The sequence below is a fragment of the Trichechus manatus genome, unplaced genomic scaffold, assembly GCF_000243295.1.
Source record: "Trichechus manatus latirostris isolate Lorelei unplaced genomic scaffold, TriManLat1.0 scaffold00200, whole genome shotgun sequence".
Lineage (NCBI taxonomy): Eukaryota > Metazoa > Chordata > Mammalia > Sirenia > Trichechidae > Trichechus > Trichechus manatus.
Window position 1 is genome coordinate 1,373,889 of NW_004444136.1, and position 17,219 is coordinate 1,391,107.

The 17,219-nt window shown below is 42.4% G+C and overlaps 1 protein-coding gene across 5 annotated transcripts in view; it reads left to right on the forward strand.

The window, feature by feature from the left end:
• The first annotated feature begins 804 nt into the window (after positions 1 to 804).
• The window catches only part of ERCC6 (ERCC excision repair 6, chromatin remodeling factor), a 100,131-nt gene continuing 83,716 nt past the window's right edge, over positions 805 to 17,219 (forward strand). For 2 of the 5 annotated variants that reach the window (XM_023742099.1, XM_023742101.1), the window contains exons 1-4: positions 805 to 873; positions 5,783 to 6,219; positions 7,848 to 7,968; positions 10,296 to 10,404. In XM_023742099.1, the coding sequence (XP_023597867.1) occupies positions 5,795 to 6,219; positions 7,848 to 7,968; positions 10,296 to 10,404 (655 nt within the window). In that variant the 5' untranslated portion in view covers positions 805 to 873; positions 5,783 to 5,794. Of the gene's footprint in view, positions 874 to 1,016; positions 1,202 to 5,782; positions 6,220 to 7,847; positions 7,969 to 10,295; positions 10,405 to 17,219 lie in introns of those variants that run through there. The other 3 variants (XM_004387949.2, XM_023742100.1, XM_023742102.1) reach the window with 3 other exon arrangements.

Consider the following 17,219-nt stretch of genomic DNA (forward strand, 5'->3'; position numbering starts at 1 on the left):
CCAGCCACCTCCACTCCTAGAGGACTTTCTGGCTCCTGCCCATGTGTAAGCACCCTCTCAAGCTGCCTTGTAGTTCAGCCACCATCATCATGGGCTACTCTTTCCTCAGATGAAGCTCAACTCCCTGCCTCTGTCCTGACTGAACCTACTTGTGGGCACATTCTTGAGATACTCCAAATTAAAATTCTCATCTGGCTCAAAATCCTCCCTACCTCTTAGATCTGAGAACAGAAATGAAATGACTGACTGATACAATTCAAGACACTTTTGTACGCCCACCATATACACCTCCACCCTTCCTTGTGTGGGTAGGCGGAGCGTGGGTATAGGAATAGATAAACACCTCCCTATTCTTCACCCGGTCACAGACGTGCCAGGCGCCCAAGAAACGTGATAACGCCTACTGCATGTGACTTTGACACATGCGGCTCTTAATAGGAGTTAGCTCCCTTTCTCAAGCTTCTTTTCTCTTCATAGTTCTTGGTTAATTGTAAGCAGTTACATTTGTAGAGTCTCTCGACACGTGTCTCTAATTCTCATAACCGCCGTACTAGCGAGGTAGTTTCCACCAGCCTAGCCCAAAGCCACACAGCTAGTCAGCTGCCTAGACGATATTCCCACCAGAGCTGCAGATAAGGAAGGTTTGGCTCCCTTCTTCCTCTAGCCACGCAGCATCACTGCCGGTTCCAAACACGCCGACAAACCGGCGCATGCGCTATCCGGCTTCACTAACGGAAGCCCGAGTCTGTGTCACTGTTGGGGGCGGTGTTACGGCGGACCGGAGGGCGCATGCGCCTCGGCGATCGCAAATGGGCTCCTCGGCGGCCGGTGGCAGCGACGTTTCAGTTTCCGTAGGGGCCGCGCGGCTGTGAGGTGAGTGTTCGCGCGGCCCGACTGAAATATCGAGCGGGCGGTGTCTGGGCCCCTGCTTGGTCTCCCGGGCGGCCGCAGACCCCGTCCCGAGCCCCTAGGCTCTGACCACCGGAACGTAGCCGATCCGCGCGGACGATTGGGAGCGGCCCTTGGGCGGCGGGTGCCTTCCGCTTGGCTCACCTGCGGCAGGAAGTGACGTCGCCACGCGCGCTCTCACTTGGGGCGGCTGGGGTCCGGCGGTGCGGCGACTTGGCAGGCCCGACGTTTCTTCCCCTCGCATCAGCTTCTCCGCTTTCGTGTCGGGCCTTCGGGCGCAGGATCAGCTCAGGTCTGTTTGATCTCGATTGGAGTACTGGAGTTAGTTGTTATTTGAAAGAGAGAATCGGGGTAAATATGTGTCAGTCGAGTAGCACGTGAGGGAGGATCGAGCCATTCACGAGCTGGAGCTCTCTCGCCCTGTTCCGAGGCGCTGTCACTTCTCACCCGAGTGTCCAGCATCATCTCCTGAATACATAGTTTCCTCCAGTCCATTCTCCGTACAGTAGCCTAGCCGATCTTGTACAACACAAATTGATCATGCCATCATCACCGTGCTTAAAACTCTCCAGAGTCACTCCATTGCGCTTGCAGTAAAATTGAAGCTCATGTTTTGCCAGGCCCTGTGCCATCTGGCCCTTGTCTACCGCTCCATCTGCACCATCTCCCCCCGCCCCCCAGAACTGTGCGCTTATACAACCAAGCCTTCCTCGCCGGGATCCAGCTTGCCCCTGGCCACAGACGCCCTAGTGCTCAAGGGAGAGCATAAGGAAGACTGTTGTTTGCTCTGATGATTAAGCTTAGCAGACCATTAAAAGATATTCTGTAAGGTTTACACAATGAATGGAGTCCTTGTTAGCTCTTTTTAACTCGCAGTTACTCATGTAAAATAAAGTAAAAACAAATTCTCAGTGTGTTTCAGCCTTCTTCCATTTTCCCAAATGCACCATCTCTTTTCTAGTCTTACGAACTGCACATGTTGTTTCTTTGCTCTAAGATGCTCACACCACTTTTGGGCTGATTAACTCCTGTTCATCCTTCAGATACTGGCTTAGATGTCACTTTATCAGAGAGAGGCCTCCATGACCTCACACCTGCCTCCATGATGATGTGTAAACAATCTTGTACTTTCCTCTTAGCAGTTACATTTACATATGTATACATGTGACATTTTTAATGTGTGTCTTCCCCAAGAGACTCTAAGCTCTGTGGGCCAGAAACTAGTTAACCTAGTACATTAAAATCAAAACCAAACCGATTGCTGTCGAGTCGATCCTGACTCGTAGCGACCCTGTAGGATAGGGTAGAACTGCCGCATAGGGTTTCCAAGGACTGGCTGGATTCAAACTGCCGACCTTTTGGTTAGCAGCCATAGCTCACTGTGGCTTTTTACCACTGTGCCACCAGGGCTAAACCTAGGACATTGCCTGGTGTAATTTATTTTCAATAAATATTTGTTGACTGGATGATTTATCTCACTTCTGAAACTCTTACTTTACCTTCTGATGACAGCCTCCTGGTTCCCACTTCTTACCCCCAGGATACTGGCCCTTCAGGCCACAGCCCGACTTCCGATGTCTTGACCTCTTTATTTCTCCCAGGTCCAGGCCCCTTCTGGCTTCTTCCTCCTTTTTTTTTTTTTTTGTTAACCTATCCAGCTTGGATCCAAAGGTCAGTTACTTCAACTGCTTTTCTCGGCATCTTCAACCCCATGGCCCTTTTGTCTTCTGCCACTTCTAATCTGAAAAACCCCAAGTAACATTTACTCCAAGACTGCTAATTACTGAAGGAGGAAATTGTACATACTTGGTAATTGCACACCTCTCACCCGTTTGTTCTTCATCAGCTCGCTTTTCCCTTCTACGTGACATTTGTTCCGAACTGTTACTCTTCTCTAGCCCCCATCCCAGCTTGGTCCCCTGACTCAGCAAATGCCCAAACTTCCTCCCTTATAGGATATTTTCTGTATGGTCCACTTCAGCTTCTTCCCTTCCCACCCACAGATTTAGGCATATCCAGAGTCCTCCTGCCAGAGTCAGAGAAACGTGCGATATGCCTTCTACTCTGTATCTTTCCTAGCTCCTGACTCTTCTTGTACAACTTCTGTATATTATCTCCCGATTTCTCTTCCAGTTACTACATTCTCTAGTTTTTGTGGTCCTAACTTCCTTCTCTTGTGCCAACTCGTTATTACCATATCATTCTAGCTGTCTCTCATCCACAGCCAAGCTTCCATTTCCTCATCTCCTACTCATGTCTTAATCCACTACACTCTGGGTTTTGTCCCTTTTGCTCCACTGAAGCTTTTGCTACTAAGATAACCAGTGACCTGCTAGTTTCCAATCCACTGGACCCTTTCTGGCTTCCTATGGTACCTTGCCAAATTATTTTCCTGTTTTCACCATTCCCTCTGGCTCCTCTTTTATTGTTAGAAGTTTTCCCCAAACTTCCTTATTTTTAACCTTGCCTTTGTACTACAGTACTATTACTTAATATTTTTGGTTGAATTGATAGTTTTTTTTTTTTTAACTTTAAAAGGAATCCTTTTTCACATACAAATATGAAAAATGAAAACAGGATTTTTAAATTCAGCTAGGTATGAAGGCATTAGTGGTTCAGTGGTGGAATTCCCGCCTTCCACGCGGCAGACCGAGGTTCAGTTCCCAGCCAGTCCCCCTCATACATGGCCACCACCTGTTTGTAAGTGGAGGCTTGCATGCTGCTATTATGCTGAACAGTTTTCAATGGAGTTTACAGACTAAGACCAGGAGGAAAGGTCTGGTAATCTTCTGAAAATCAATTAGTGAAAACCCTGTGGATCACAATGGTCTGACCCGTAACCTATTATGGGGATGGCACAGGACCAGGCGGCATTTTGTTCACTTGTCCATGGGGTGCCCACGAGTCGGGGACAGCTCAACAGCAGCCAGCAACAAGAACGGGAAGGATCTGAGCCAGAATCCTGCCCCCCTGTTGAAAACGTAGACTAGCTAATGATAGAACACCAGGCTAATTGTTTTTCCTGGAAATAGCGCAAAGGACTAACAAGGCGTGACTTTCTCAAGCGGTGCTCACTTCCAGCCTTTTCAGTGTCAGCCTCGTCTTGCCATCTGAAATGACCCCCAGTGCCTGTCATAGCCCCGGGCAGGCCTGCGGCTGCTCACTCTGCAAAGGACGCCCAAGTCGAGTCCGCACCTTTCTCCAGACTTCCAGATTCGCATTTCTTTTTTTTTTTTTTTTAAAGCAAAAAGAAACTTTTATTCAGCATATATTCAGAGAGGCAAAAGTAGGAAATCAGACAAGTATGCTGCCACAGCCATGTCTGCCCGAGTCCAAGGAACTTTACAGAGTCATCAGCATATGTTAACATTACAAATGGGCAAAACCATTGAAAGCTTCACCTTTTCACATATTGGCTAGAAACTGTGATCCTACATTTTGAGTTGCCTTCCTTAGCAATCATTGGTAAAGGTTTCTGTCAGTAGTTAAATGAAAAGCAAGGCTGTCTCTTGATTACTAGGTTGCTTTTTAATGTATTTATTAGATAGTATAGTTATACAGGAGCCCTGGTGGTGCCGTGGTTAAGAGCTATGGTAAGCTATGGCTGGCTGCTAACCAAAAGGTCGGCAGTTTGAATCCACCAGCTGTTCCTTGGAAACTCTATGGGGCAGTTCTGAGCTGTCCTATAGGGTCACTATGAATTGGAATCGACTCGATGGCAACAGGTTTGGGTTCGGGTTTTTTACGGTTCAACAGGTTATGTAGCAGACACGTTCCCGTTTCAGCAATCACTGCATGTGGGGTAAAACGGGAACATTTTCGTGTATTCCTGCCTGTTCCTTCAGCACCCATCCGTACCACCAGCTGCCGCAGGTTCAGTGTGTATCTTTCCAGATCTTTTTCATACACACAGCTGCAGGTATAACATTTTTTTCAACGTAAATGATTCCATACTGTGTGACTTTTCATTTAACATGGCTTTTATGTCAGTACCATTGGAACACCGAAATGGCCCCATTAAACTATTAAAAACATGCAGAGTAAGCATTCTTGGACAATATGTGTGAGTATTTCTTTGGAATAAATACCTGGAATTGGAATTTGGAGTGCAAAGGTTATGTGCATTTAAAATTTTGATAAATATTGCTAAATTGCCCTCCAAAATGGTTTTACTAATTTACATTCCCGCCAGCAGTCTGTGTGGGGGAACCCTCCTCCTGCTCAATACTGGATATTATCAGACTTTACATTCTTGCCAGACTGATGGGTAAGAAACGATATTGTGTATTGAAGTACAGTTATTTTTGAGAATATTTTAATCTTTATCAGATTCTGATTTGGGTAGTGTGATTATTTCTTGTTTACGTTTTCTGTTTATTTGAGTAGATGTTCAACCAGAAAGTTTCTAATGTCAGATTCGTACAGAAGGTCTTTACCTACATTACTAAATCTGTACGTTACAGCTGATCATGCCACTATAATATAAATCATTTGTGCCATAACACAATGAAGTTGCTAAGTTGACAGACAGCGGCCAGATGTCTTCGGCTCTTCTGGAGACTCTGGGTGTCATTCAGGATTCTGGTTGCTGGCTTTGTTAGCTGGCTACCTACATGTCCTTTGTTGATGCTATGTTTCTCTTCTTTTTTTTTGTTGTTAATTTTTCTTATTTATTATCAGAACTTAAGAAGATATATAGTTTGTGCCCTTGTAAGAAAATTAACATGTAGAAACTTGATTTTATGTAATTGAAGGGTTATTACTTGATCTTTTGAGAAATCAGTTTGTTTTAGTTATGAAATAGTTAAACTATATAAACATCAATTCTGTATAACCAAAAGGGTTATCAGGTTTTTTTTTGTTTTCCTTTTAGATAGTCTGGAGAATGCCAAATGAGAGAATCCCCCACCCAGGTCAAACTCAGGAGCAAGACTGTTTACAAAGTCAGTATGTCGGTGATGATGAAGAAATGGCAGTCAAGCAAGAAAATGGTGTGCCAGCCGCGGGGGTGGAGGAAAGCCTCCCCTCTTGTTCCTCTGATAATGGGCTGTCTGCTTCGGCTGAGGGGTGTGCCTTGGGAGTTCCAAGGAGAGGGCCGGCCCTGCTGCAGATCGACAGGCATCAGATCCAGGCTGTGGAGCAGAGTGCTCAGGCCCTTGAACTGCAGGGTCTGGGTGTGGACGTCTATGACCAGGATGTGCTGGAGCAGGGTGTGCTTCAGCAGGTGGATGACGCCATCCATGAAGCTCGCCGTGTGGCCCAGCTTGCTGACACAGAGAAAGAGTACCAGTCAGTCCTGGATGACCTCACGTGAGTGTGTACCAGCATCTCTCTTTCATAGTCTGTGAGAAACTTAGATAGTAGAAGGATGTGGTATTCTAGAAATTCAGGAGATTTATAAAACTTCGTATTGAGGGGATAAAAGTCAGTAAAGGCAGTCATCAACCTTCATGTTTGAACACCAGCCCTTTCTCTCAGGAGCAAGATTGTACACAGTAGTTAGGTCTCAGGGGAGCTCACAAAAGCCTGTTTCACCCATAGTGTCCTGAAGAAAAGTGCTGTTCTAAGATTTCCCTAGAACTTACCAGCATGTGTTAACATAGTTCTCAAGAGAAGTGCATTTAAAGTTCTGATGTGTCCTACTCAGGATACCAGGAGCACAGTCCCTGCCCTCAGATTATTCTCTGTCCTGTAATTTCTTTTCAGCCTCCTGTTCCTAAACTGAATGTTCAGTCCTTTGACAATTTTTCATATTTGAACTTGTAGGAATAAACAGAGATAGCTGGAAGAAAGGACTCCCGCCTTTTCCTTTCTTTCCCCGTTTTTGCCTCTGTAAGTAAAGATGAAGTTCCCGGGAGATGGTTAAGGCGGAAGTCAGACTATTTGTGATTTAGAGGAGAAATGACTTGGGCTCTGTTTAGCATAACATACTGGTGGGGATGGGGAGAAGCTCTGGACCTGGGCTAAAGTGGGGGTGAGGAAAGGAGAGGATTGAGTGTGTCTGTGTGTCAGCCACCCACATCCCTCTCTCACTCACCAGTTCCAAAGACAGTTCTGTGATGGGCTCCTAACAGTTCCCTGACGGGTTCTCTTGGACTCTTGAGTAGCAGGTGTCCTTGCGTAGGTGCAGTCTGTCCTTCAGGTGTGTTCAGGGCCTCTCGTCCGTGTAATGTGCCCACTTCCTGCAGAGGTGACAGATAGGAGGGTGCTGCAGTGTCACAAGAGCAGGTAGCATTAGACGGATGGTTACACGTGGTGCCTTAGACAACCAGTGACTTTCTTAGAAAACAAATTTTATTCTGAAATTCACAAACAGGATACAAACAGCAAATTACACAAGTGTCAGGAAGATTGAATTTGTATTTTAAAAATTGGAAGCTACAATTCTGTGTCTGTTTTAGGAGTAATTTATCATAAATTGATTTTTTCCCTTTTCACCACAAAGTATAACGCTAGTCAGTAACTCTTCCAGTTGTGTGAAAGAAAAATATGGTCCCACATATCTAATTTATGTAAGTAAATGTTTAAACATTTTTAGGACTTCTTCAAGCTTTGGGAGGCTTCCGTAATGGGCTTTAAAAAACCCAGGCATGCGTTTCTTCATATCAAAGGACAGTTTACTACGCATTGTCCTAGCACAGTGTCTTGAATACATTCAGCACTTAAAAAAATGTTGACTGAATGAATCAGCTTACAAATGGGAACGAGCTGATTTCAATCAGCCATGTAAATGAAAAACACTAGTAGTCAGTCTTCAACCTCTGACGACCCTTCAAGTTATATTTGTAGCCAACAGGAATATTCATTCTGGTTGAGTTTTTCGTATCTTTTAGTTAATAAGAAGGAAAAGTTTTTTATATTTTTAGCATTTGTTTCTTTGTATTATACTATAAAAATGTTACCAGAATGGGAACTAGACAGTTTATCTTATTTTTCAGGTCATGTACGACATCCCTCAGGCAAATCAATAAAATTATTGAACAGCTTAGCCCTCAAGCTCCCACCAACAGAGACATCAACAGGAAACTAGATTCTGTAAAACGACAGAAGTACAATAAGGTGATTCAAAATAACATATTAAGTTTTGCATTTTTTGAAAAAGTCATCATTTAGACTCATTTAATAATTTAGTATTTTGAAAGTACTTATATGATGTGAAGGAAATATTTATAATTGCAATAGAGAAATGTAGAATTGCTTTTGTACGTTTAATTTTTTATCTGTTTCCCTTTCACATGCTCTGTTACACAACTTTAAAAAAAAAATACACACACACGCCCACCCCTGTGTGAAAACGAGTTCTGTTTTGGCTTTGCTTTCCTCCTCACTCACGTGCACTTTCACAGGCTTCCTTGCTTCACCCAGTTTCCCTCACACAGCTCAGGCTCCTGCTGGATGTGCTGGCCTCTGACTCAGTCTCCTTGTTTTGTATGAACTTGCTTTTTTCCTGCTCAGCTCCTGTTCATGCTGATTATCTACACTCTGCTTCCCATTGATACAACCCTTGCCCCTCCCACACTCGTGGTCACTGGTCGTAGGGGCTAGCCCCCTCAGGGATCACGACCTTAGGTCTTATAGTCTTCATGGCACAGCCACCGTGGGACTGCACTTAGGGTTGTAGAACTTAAGGGTAGGGAACATGTGTGACTTAGGCCATTGTTTTTATGAGGTCTGAAACTTTTTTTAAGGAATCATATATAGTTTTGTGAATTTGAAGCATATTTTAGGGTTTATGTATAGCTTTGTGAGGTTTGAAGCATATTTCAGGATTTATGCAGCACTTTATGAAAGTACATTGTAGATAGGAATGACTAGTTTTGATCATTTCGGTTCTGCCATCCAGAATGACTAACACATGTCCTTGGCTTGCAGTAGGTTCATTGCAGCAAGTGGAGTCCTTGAATCTTTCATTTACGTTCTAGTAGTGAGGGTGTATATACACCTTCTCCTCACTTATCGACTATCTCATTATCCGACATTGCGCATTTATGACAATAGTAAAAAAATCTACTGTCTGACTATTTTGCGCATTAATGGCATATGTCTGGCAGTAACAAATGCCAAGGTGCGAGGCGAGAGTAATTCTGGCTTTGTTGGTTAAAGTTATGTGTCAGCTTGGCTGGGTCTTGATTCTCAGTGGTTTGGCAGTTATGCAGTGATGTGATTTGGCAGTTATGTAATGATGTAGTCGTCCTACATTTTGTGATCTGATGTAATCATCCTCCATTTTTGCATAATGCTGATTTCACATTAACGACCTGGTCTTTGGAACCTAACCATGTTGGTAAGTGAGGAGAGGGTGTATAGACTTGGTCTGTGTTGCTCTCCTTTTGCTTTCCACACACCAGTCCATTATCGTCACTGCGCCACCGTCTTCTGCTCAGTCAGCTCCACGTAGCAGCCCAAAGGTTAGAGGTGATTTTGTCCCCTCCCAGAGTCAGAGAGGGATCATCTGGCTTGTGTGGGAGCCTGTGAATTATGTGTAGAGACCTTCTCTGACCTTCTGGGGCTTCTGGTGGGCTGGGATTTCAAGGGATGGAGAAGGCCAGATTTTAGACCAGTTAGGTACTAGTCTAACATAATTATATATTTCTATTTTTCTTTAGCAACTCTTTTATGTTTAGAGATAGACTAAAGGGAAAGACTAAAGGGAAAGGCTGAGAGAGAAAGATTGCAAGGGAAAGTGAATTGCCAGTTATTGCAATGTAATGTTCATATTCAGGATTTCCCCTCTCCCCATGCTCCTGTTTGTAGTTTAGACATTCTTGACCTTGGGAAGAAGACCGTGTACCACAGGCTCAGTTAACGGGGGAGGCTCTAGGAGTGGCTACACACCCATGACGGGGTAAAATATATTTTTCTTTTTAAATTTTGTGACAGAGTTGAATACTATCAAGGAAAATATAAATATGGTAGTTATCAAAGGGGGCTGCCTTTTTAGATCGTGTGAACATTTGTGCTTGTTTCTTATCCCCACAGTCTGTTGGCCTCATAGCCCATTAACTGCTAAGATCAGAGACAGAGGCATTTTGTAGTTTACCCAGTGTGTTCCTGGGAAAAACAAAGCAGGACAATTTCACCTCCTGAGTCAGTGGAGAGTCAGTACATTTGTAACTAAGTGTTTGAGTGCGTGTAAAGCTATGAGTTGCTTCGGTCAGGAGAAGTGTGGGGACAGTGGGCCTGCCTGATGGGAATGCCTTGAGACCTTGTTGCTGCTAGGAAAGTGGTAGTTACTCTAACAAGGCTCTGTATAGTGTGGTAATATATGAAATTTCTGTTTTATTTCTGTGTTACTCTTGATTAAAGTGTTTAAGTTTCTAATGCTGTCTTTTGTATTTAGCAGTAACTTCATTGCTGTTTTGTATATTTGGTATTTGCCATTTAAGGAACAACAGCTAAAGAAGATCACAGCAAAACAAAAACGTCTTCAGGCCATCCTTGGAGGAGCAGAGGTGAAAGTTGAAATAGATTCTGCCAGTTTGGAGGAGGATGCAGGTGAGGATTCTGTGAACCATTTCTCTGTGTTCTTGAATTGATGCTGGATGCCTCTACCCAGTGGAGGGTATCTGTTCAGTCTTTGCTGGGTTTTGAGGAAAATACATTTCTTTGCCTTTACTGTCAAAATGGGTTTAGGAAAATTTCATTCTCCACACCTGTAGAACCAAATCTCTTAAGTCATATGGGGTTTTTAGAGAATGAAAGTAAATTTTTAACTTAATTTACTAGAGGCTGCTGGTGTACGTTTAGTATTGTGTTTAATAAATTGGAAATCTTAACAAGTTTTATGCAGTTAATTTGATAAAGACAACTAACATTACATATTGTAAGCATCTTCATGCAGGTTATACCATGGCCATACCATCTGCCTATACCACTCCGTTGAATGGTCATCTTTTGAAAAACCTTTTGGAAAAATAGCAGGCTCCGGAACTAAGTATCTGTGTTGTCATTTTGTGTGTGTGTGTGTGTGTGTGTGTGTGTGTGTGTAGACAGAATAGAGATTATTTGTAGCTGCTTAGTCATTTACTGCTTGAAATACATATTAAGGCTTCTTAGTATTTAAGACCTTCAAGCAAATATTTTCTACTAGTTCCAGAAGTTTATTACAGTAAGACGAGAATTATGAAGAATTCATTGAGGCAATAGAAAGAATATTAGAGAGACGTGCTTTTAAAGTTCAGTGTCAGAATTCGTGAGGCCTATAACCAGTGCCTTCTGCTGCTGAGTACTGTTTTTCTTATTGGGAACAGTTTTGTTTCCAATCTAGCTGTCTGAAAGCTACTGTCTTTCACCTCATATTGCCACTTTAGTCCAGCTTTGCCTAGGGTTAATAGTTACCTCCCCAAATCCAAACTCCCCTTTCACCCTTGCTCCCCTTGGCCTTTCTGCAGCACGTGACACTTCCTGTGCCCTTTGGAGTCCCTCTGTCCTCTGATTTTCCTTTCAGTCTTCTGACTGCTTCTGTTGAGTTATTTTTGGCCAGCTGTTCTGGCTTTATCATCACTTTTGATGTTTGTCAGGATTTCTTGCAGAGCCCTCTTCTTGGTCCTCTCCCCGAATAATCTCATCTATTCACCGTGGCTTCTGTAGTCCCAGTGTTCTAGTATCTAACAAATCTGCAGACCTCTGGCCTTGACCTTTGAGCTCCTGCTTGCTAATATAGCTCTTCATCTGGGCACCAGCAAACCCTTCAGACTCATGGCCTTTCTTGGCCTCCCCCCACCGCCCCGGTGCCTTCTCTCCTTCCTTGGTGCCCTATGCCCTGTCTGGGGAGGCTGTAGAACCTAGTGTGTAAGAGCCTAGGCTTTGTGTGCTCAGCTGTGCTTTTCCTAGGTATGGCCCTTGGCTTTGTTCCTTAAGCTTGCTAAGTCTGTTTTGTACCCATGAAATAGGCGTAAGTATAGTTGACCTTCACTTCTCTGCTCACATGCTTCCCTGAGGTTTCCTTTACCCTCTTCTCTACATGATGATCCTTTGCAGGAGTTTGTTGTGAGGAATACCTGACAAGGAATCCTTTCCTGGAATTAGATCCAATGAAGAAAAGTTGAAACAAAAACAAGAAACCTTGTAAAAATTGGCTTTGCCATCTGTGACCTGGGATGAGACGGGTCTGGGATGAGACAAGGGTGCTTGCTGTCACCCTTCCTGTTCAGCATTTTACTAGATGTTCTTAACCAGTGTAGTAATGGAAGAAAAAGAAATAAAAAGCATATGGATTGAAAAAGAAGAAATAAAACCCTCAGTATTTACAGTCTACATGATTGTTTATGTAGAAAATCCAAAAGAATCAACTAACTATTGGAGCTAATACAGGAATTTAGCAATATCATTGAATACAAGGTCAATATATAAAAATCAATTGTATTTCTATATACCAACAAAAAGAAAAAATAAAATTTAATAAAGATGCCAAATACAATAAAAATAAAATACCTAGAAAGAGGTCTTAACAAAAAATATAGTTTTCTGCAATGTTTTTTGCATTGAAAACTACAAAATGTCAGTGAGAAATTAAAGACCTAAATAAATGGAGAGGCACATTATGGTCATGGATTGGAAGACACAATATTGTAAAGATGTCAGTTCTTCTATCAATCTACGGTTTCAGTGCAACCCCGATAAAAATTTAGAAGAACTTGCACCAGTACTACTCAAACTATTTCAGAACATAGAAAAGGAAGTGACACTTCTAGATTCATTCTTTGAAGCCAGCATAACCCTGATGCCAAAACCAGGCAAAGACACCACAAAAGAATAAAATTACAGACCAGTATCTCTCATGAATGTAGATGCAGAAATTCTCAACAAAATTCTAGCCAATAGGGTTCAACATATCAAAAAAATAATATACCATGACCAAGTAGGATTCATACCAGGTATGCAAGGATGGTTCAACATTAGAAAATCAATCAACGTGATCCACCACATAAATAAAAGGAAAGATTCACATGATCATCTCAGTTGACGCAAAAAAGGCATTTGACAAAGTCCAACACCCATTCCTGATAAAAACTCGCAATAAAATAGGCACAGAAGGGAAATTTCTCACCATAATAAAGAGCATCTATGCAAAACCAACAGCCAGCATCATTCTTGATGAAGAGAGGCTGGAAACATTCCCCCTGAGAGCAGGAACAAGACAAGGATGCCCATTATCACCACTCCTATTTAACATTGTGCTGGAAGTCCTAGCTAGAGCAGTAAGGCAAGAAAAAGAAATAAAGGGCATCCAAACTGGTGATGAAGAAGTGAAACTGTCCCTATTTGCGGATGATATGGTAGTATACATAGAAAACTCTAAAGACTCCATGAGAAAACTACTGGAACTAATAGACTCAGCAGAGTAGCGGGATACAAGATAAACATACAAAAATCAGTTGGATTCCTATACACCAATAAAGAGAAAGATGAAAAGGAAATCAGGAAAGCAATACCATTTATAATAGCTCTTAAAAAAATAAAATACTTAGGAATAAATTTAATCAGGGATGAAAAGAACTATACGAAGAAAACTAGAAAACACTACTGCAAGAAACCAAAAGAGATCTATGTGAATGGAAGAAGGTACCATGCTCATGGATAGGTAGACTCAACATTTTGAAAATGACAGTACTGCCCAAAGCAATTTACAAATACAGTGCAATCCAGATCCAAATACTAACAACATTCTTTAAAGAGATGGAAAAACTAATCATTAACTTTATATGGAAAGGGAAGAAGCCCTGGATAAGTAAAGCACTATTGAAGAAAAAGAATAAAGTAGGAGGACTCACACTGCCTGACCTCAGAACCTACCAGACAGCTACAGTAGTCAAAACAGCCTGGTACTGGTACAACAACAGATACATTGACCAATGGAACAGAATCGAGAACCTAGATGTAAATCCATCCACCTGCGGTCACCTGATCTTCGACAAGGGCCCAAAGTCCATCACATGGGGAAAAGACAGTCTTTTAAACAAACGGTGCTGGCGAAACTGTATGTCCATCTGCAAAAAAATGAAACAGGACCCATACCTCACAACATAATACAAAAACTAATTCAAAAGGGATCAAAGACCTAAATAGAAAGCCCAAAACTGTAAAGTTCATTGAATAAAAAATAGGAGTAGTGCTAGAACCCCTATACATGGCATTAACAGGATACAAACCATAACCAACAATACGCACACTCCAGAAGATAAGCTAGATAACTGGGATCTTCTAAAAATTAAAAACTTACCAAAAGACTTCACCAAAAGAGTTAAAAGAGAACCTACAGACTGGGAAAAAAAATTTTGTCTATTACAAATCGGACAAAGGTCTAATCTCTAAAATCTACAACAAAATCCAGCACCTCTACAACAAAAAGACAAATAATCCAATTACAAAATGGGCAAAGGAAATGAACAGGCACTTCACCAAAGAAGACTTATTCAGGTGGCCAACAGACACATGAGGAAATGCTTGTGATTACTAGCCATTAGAGAAATGCTAATCAAAACCACAATGAGATACCATCTCGCTCCAGCATTACTGGCACGAATCAAAAAACAGGAAATAACAAACGTAGAGGCTGCGGGGAGATCGGAACTCTTAAGCACTGTTGGTGGGAATGCAAAATGATACAGCCATTTTGGAAAACGATATGGCGTTTCCTTTGAAAGCTAGAAATAGAAATACCATATGATCCAGCAATCCTACTCATAGGAATATATCCCAGAGAAATAAGAGTCATCACACGAATGGACATATGCACACCCATGTTCATTGCAGCATTATTCACAGTAGCAAAAAGATGGAAACAACCTAGATGCCCATCAGCAGATGACTGGATAAACAAAGTGTGGTACATACAGTGTAGTACTACAAAAGGATAAAGAACCATGATGAATCTGTGAAGCGTATCATAACATGGATTAGTTTGGAGGACATTATGCTGACTGAAATAAGTCAGTCACAAAAGGACAAATACTGTATGAGACCACTACTATAAAAACACATGAAAAGGTTTACACACAAAAAGAAACAATCTTTGATGGATTTGAGGGAGGGGAGGGGTGGGGTGGAGATGAAAGAAAGCTAAACAGACAATAGGTAAGTGATAACTTTGGTGAAGGGTAAGACAGTACACAATACTGGGGAAGCCAGTACAACATGTACAAGGCAAGGTCATGGAAGCTCTATAGACATATCCAAACTCCCTGAGGGACCGAATTGCTGGGCTGATGGCTGTGGGGACAATAGTCTCTGGGAATATCTAGTTCAATTGGCATAACATAGTTTATAAAGAAAATGTTCTACATTCTACTTTGGTGAGTAGTGTCTGGGGTCTTAAAAGCCTGTGAGCAGCCATCTAAGATATCCACTGGTCTCACCCTTTTGGGAGCAAGGGAGAATGAAGAAAACTAAAGATACAAGGGAAAGATTAGTCCAAAGGACTAATCTACCACATCTACCATGGCCACCACCAGACTGAGTCCAGTACAGCTAGATGGTGCCCAGCTACTACCACTGACTGCTCTGTCGGGGATCACAAGAAGGTCCCGGACAGAGCTGGAGAAAAATGTAGAACAAAATTCTAACTCACAAAAAAAGACCAGACTTACTGGCCAGACAGAGACTGGGGAAACCCTGAGAGTATGGCCCCTAGACAACCTTTTAGCTCAGTAACGAAATCACTCCCGAGATTCACCCTTCAGCCAAAGATTAGACAGGCCCGTAAAACAAAATGAGACTAAAGGGGCATAACAGCCCAAGGGCAAGGACTAGAAGTCAGGAGGGGACATGAAAGCTGGTAATAGGGAATCCAAGGTCTGGAAGGGAGAGTGTTGACATATTGTGGGGTAGTTAACCAATGTCATAAAACAGTATGTCTACTGACTGTTTAAGGAGAAACTAGTTCTGTAAACCTTCATCTAAAGTACAATAAAAAAGAAAAAAATCATCTAAAGGAGACCAAATGGTCAACAGTTACTCTAAAGCAAAGATGAGAAAATAATGGGATGGGAAACTAGGTTACTGGAAACTGAATAACAAGAATGGAAATAATAAGAATGTTGACACACTGTGGAAAATGTAACCAATGTCACTGAACAGTTTGTGTAGGAATTGTTAAATGGGAACCTAATTTGCTGTGTAAACTGTTATTGAAAACAAATTTTTTTTTTTAGTTGTGCCTTAAGTGAAAGTTTACAGTTCAAGTTAGTTTCTCATACAGAAATTTATACACACATTGTTATGTGACCCTAGTTGCGGTCCCTATAATGTGACAGCACATTCTTCCTTTGCGCCACAGTTTTCCCCTATCCGTTCAACAAGCTTCTAACCCTCTCTGCCTTCTCACCTCGCTTCTGGACAGGAGCTGCCCGTTTAGTCTCAGGTATCTACTTGAGCTAAGAAGCACTGTCTTCACGAGTATCATTTTATGTCATATAGTCCAGTCAAATCATCACCTGAAGAGTTGGCTTCAGGAATGTTTTCAGTTCTGGGCTAACGGAGAGTCCGGGGGCCATGTCTTCCGGGTCCTGCCAGTCTCATTCAGACCATTAAGTCTGGTGTTTTTACTAGAATTTGAGTTCTGCACCCCACTTTTCTCCTGCTCCATCAGGAGTTCTCTGTTGTGTTCCCTGTCAGGGCAGTCATTGGTGGTAGCCGGGCACCATCTAGTTCTTCTGGTGTCAGGCTGATGGAGTCTCTGGTTTATGTGGCCCTTTTTGTCTCTTGGGCTAATATTTTTCTTGTGTCTTTTGGTATTCTTCATTCTCCTTTGCTCCAGGTGGGTTGGGACCAATTGATGCATCTTATTAGATGGCTGCTCACTAGATGTCCCCTGAAACCATGTCCCAAGACCCCTACCCCTGCTACTCTGTCCTTAAAAGTGTTTGGTTGTATTCAGGAAACTTCTTAGCTTTTGGTTTAGTCCCGTTGTGCTGACTTCCCCTGTATTGTGTGTTGCCCTTCCCTTCACTTAAGATAATTTTTGTGTGCTGTCTAGTTAGTGAATACCCCTCTCCCTCCCTTCCCAGCCTCATAACCATCAAAGAATGTTTTCTTCTGTGTTTAAACCTTTTCTTGAGTTCTTACAATAGTGGTGTCATGCAGTATTTGTCCTTTTGCGTCTTTGTGATTTCACTCAGTGTAATGCCTTCCAGAATCATCCATGTCATGAGATGTTTCGTAGATTCATCGTTCTTTACTGTTGTGTAGTATTCCATTGTGTGAATATACCACCATAATTTGTTTATCCATCGGTTGATGGACATCTAGGTTGTTTCCATCTTTTTGCTATCGTGAACAGTGCTGCAGTGAACATGGGTGTGCATATATCT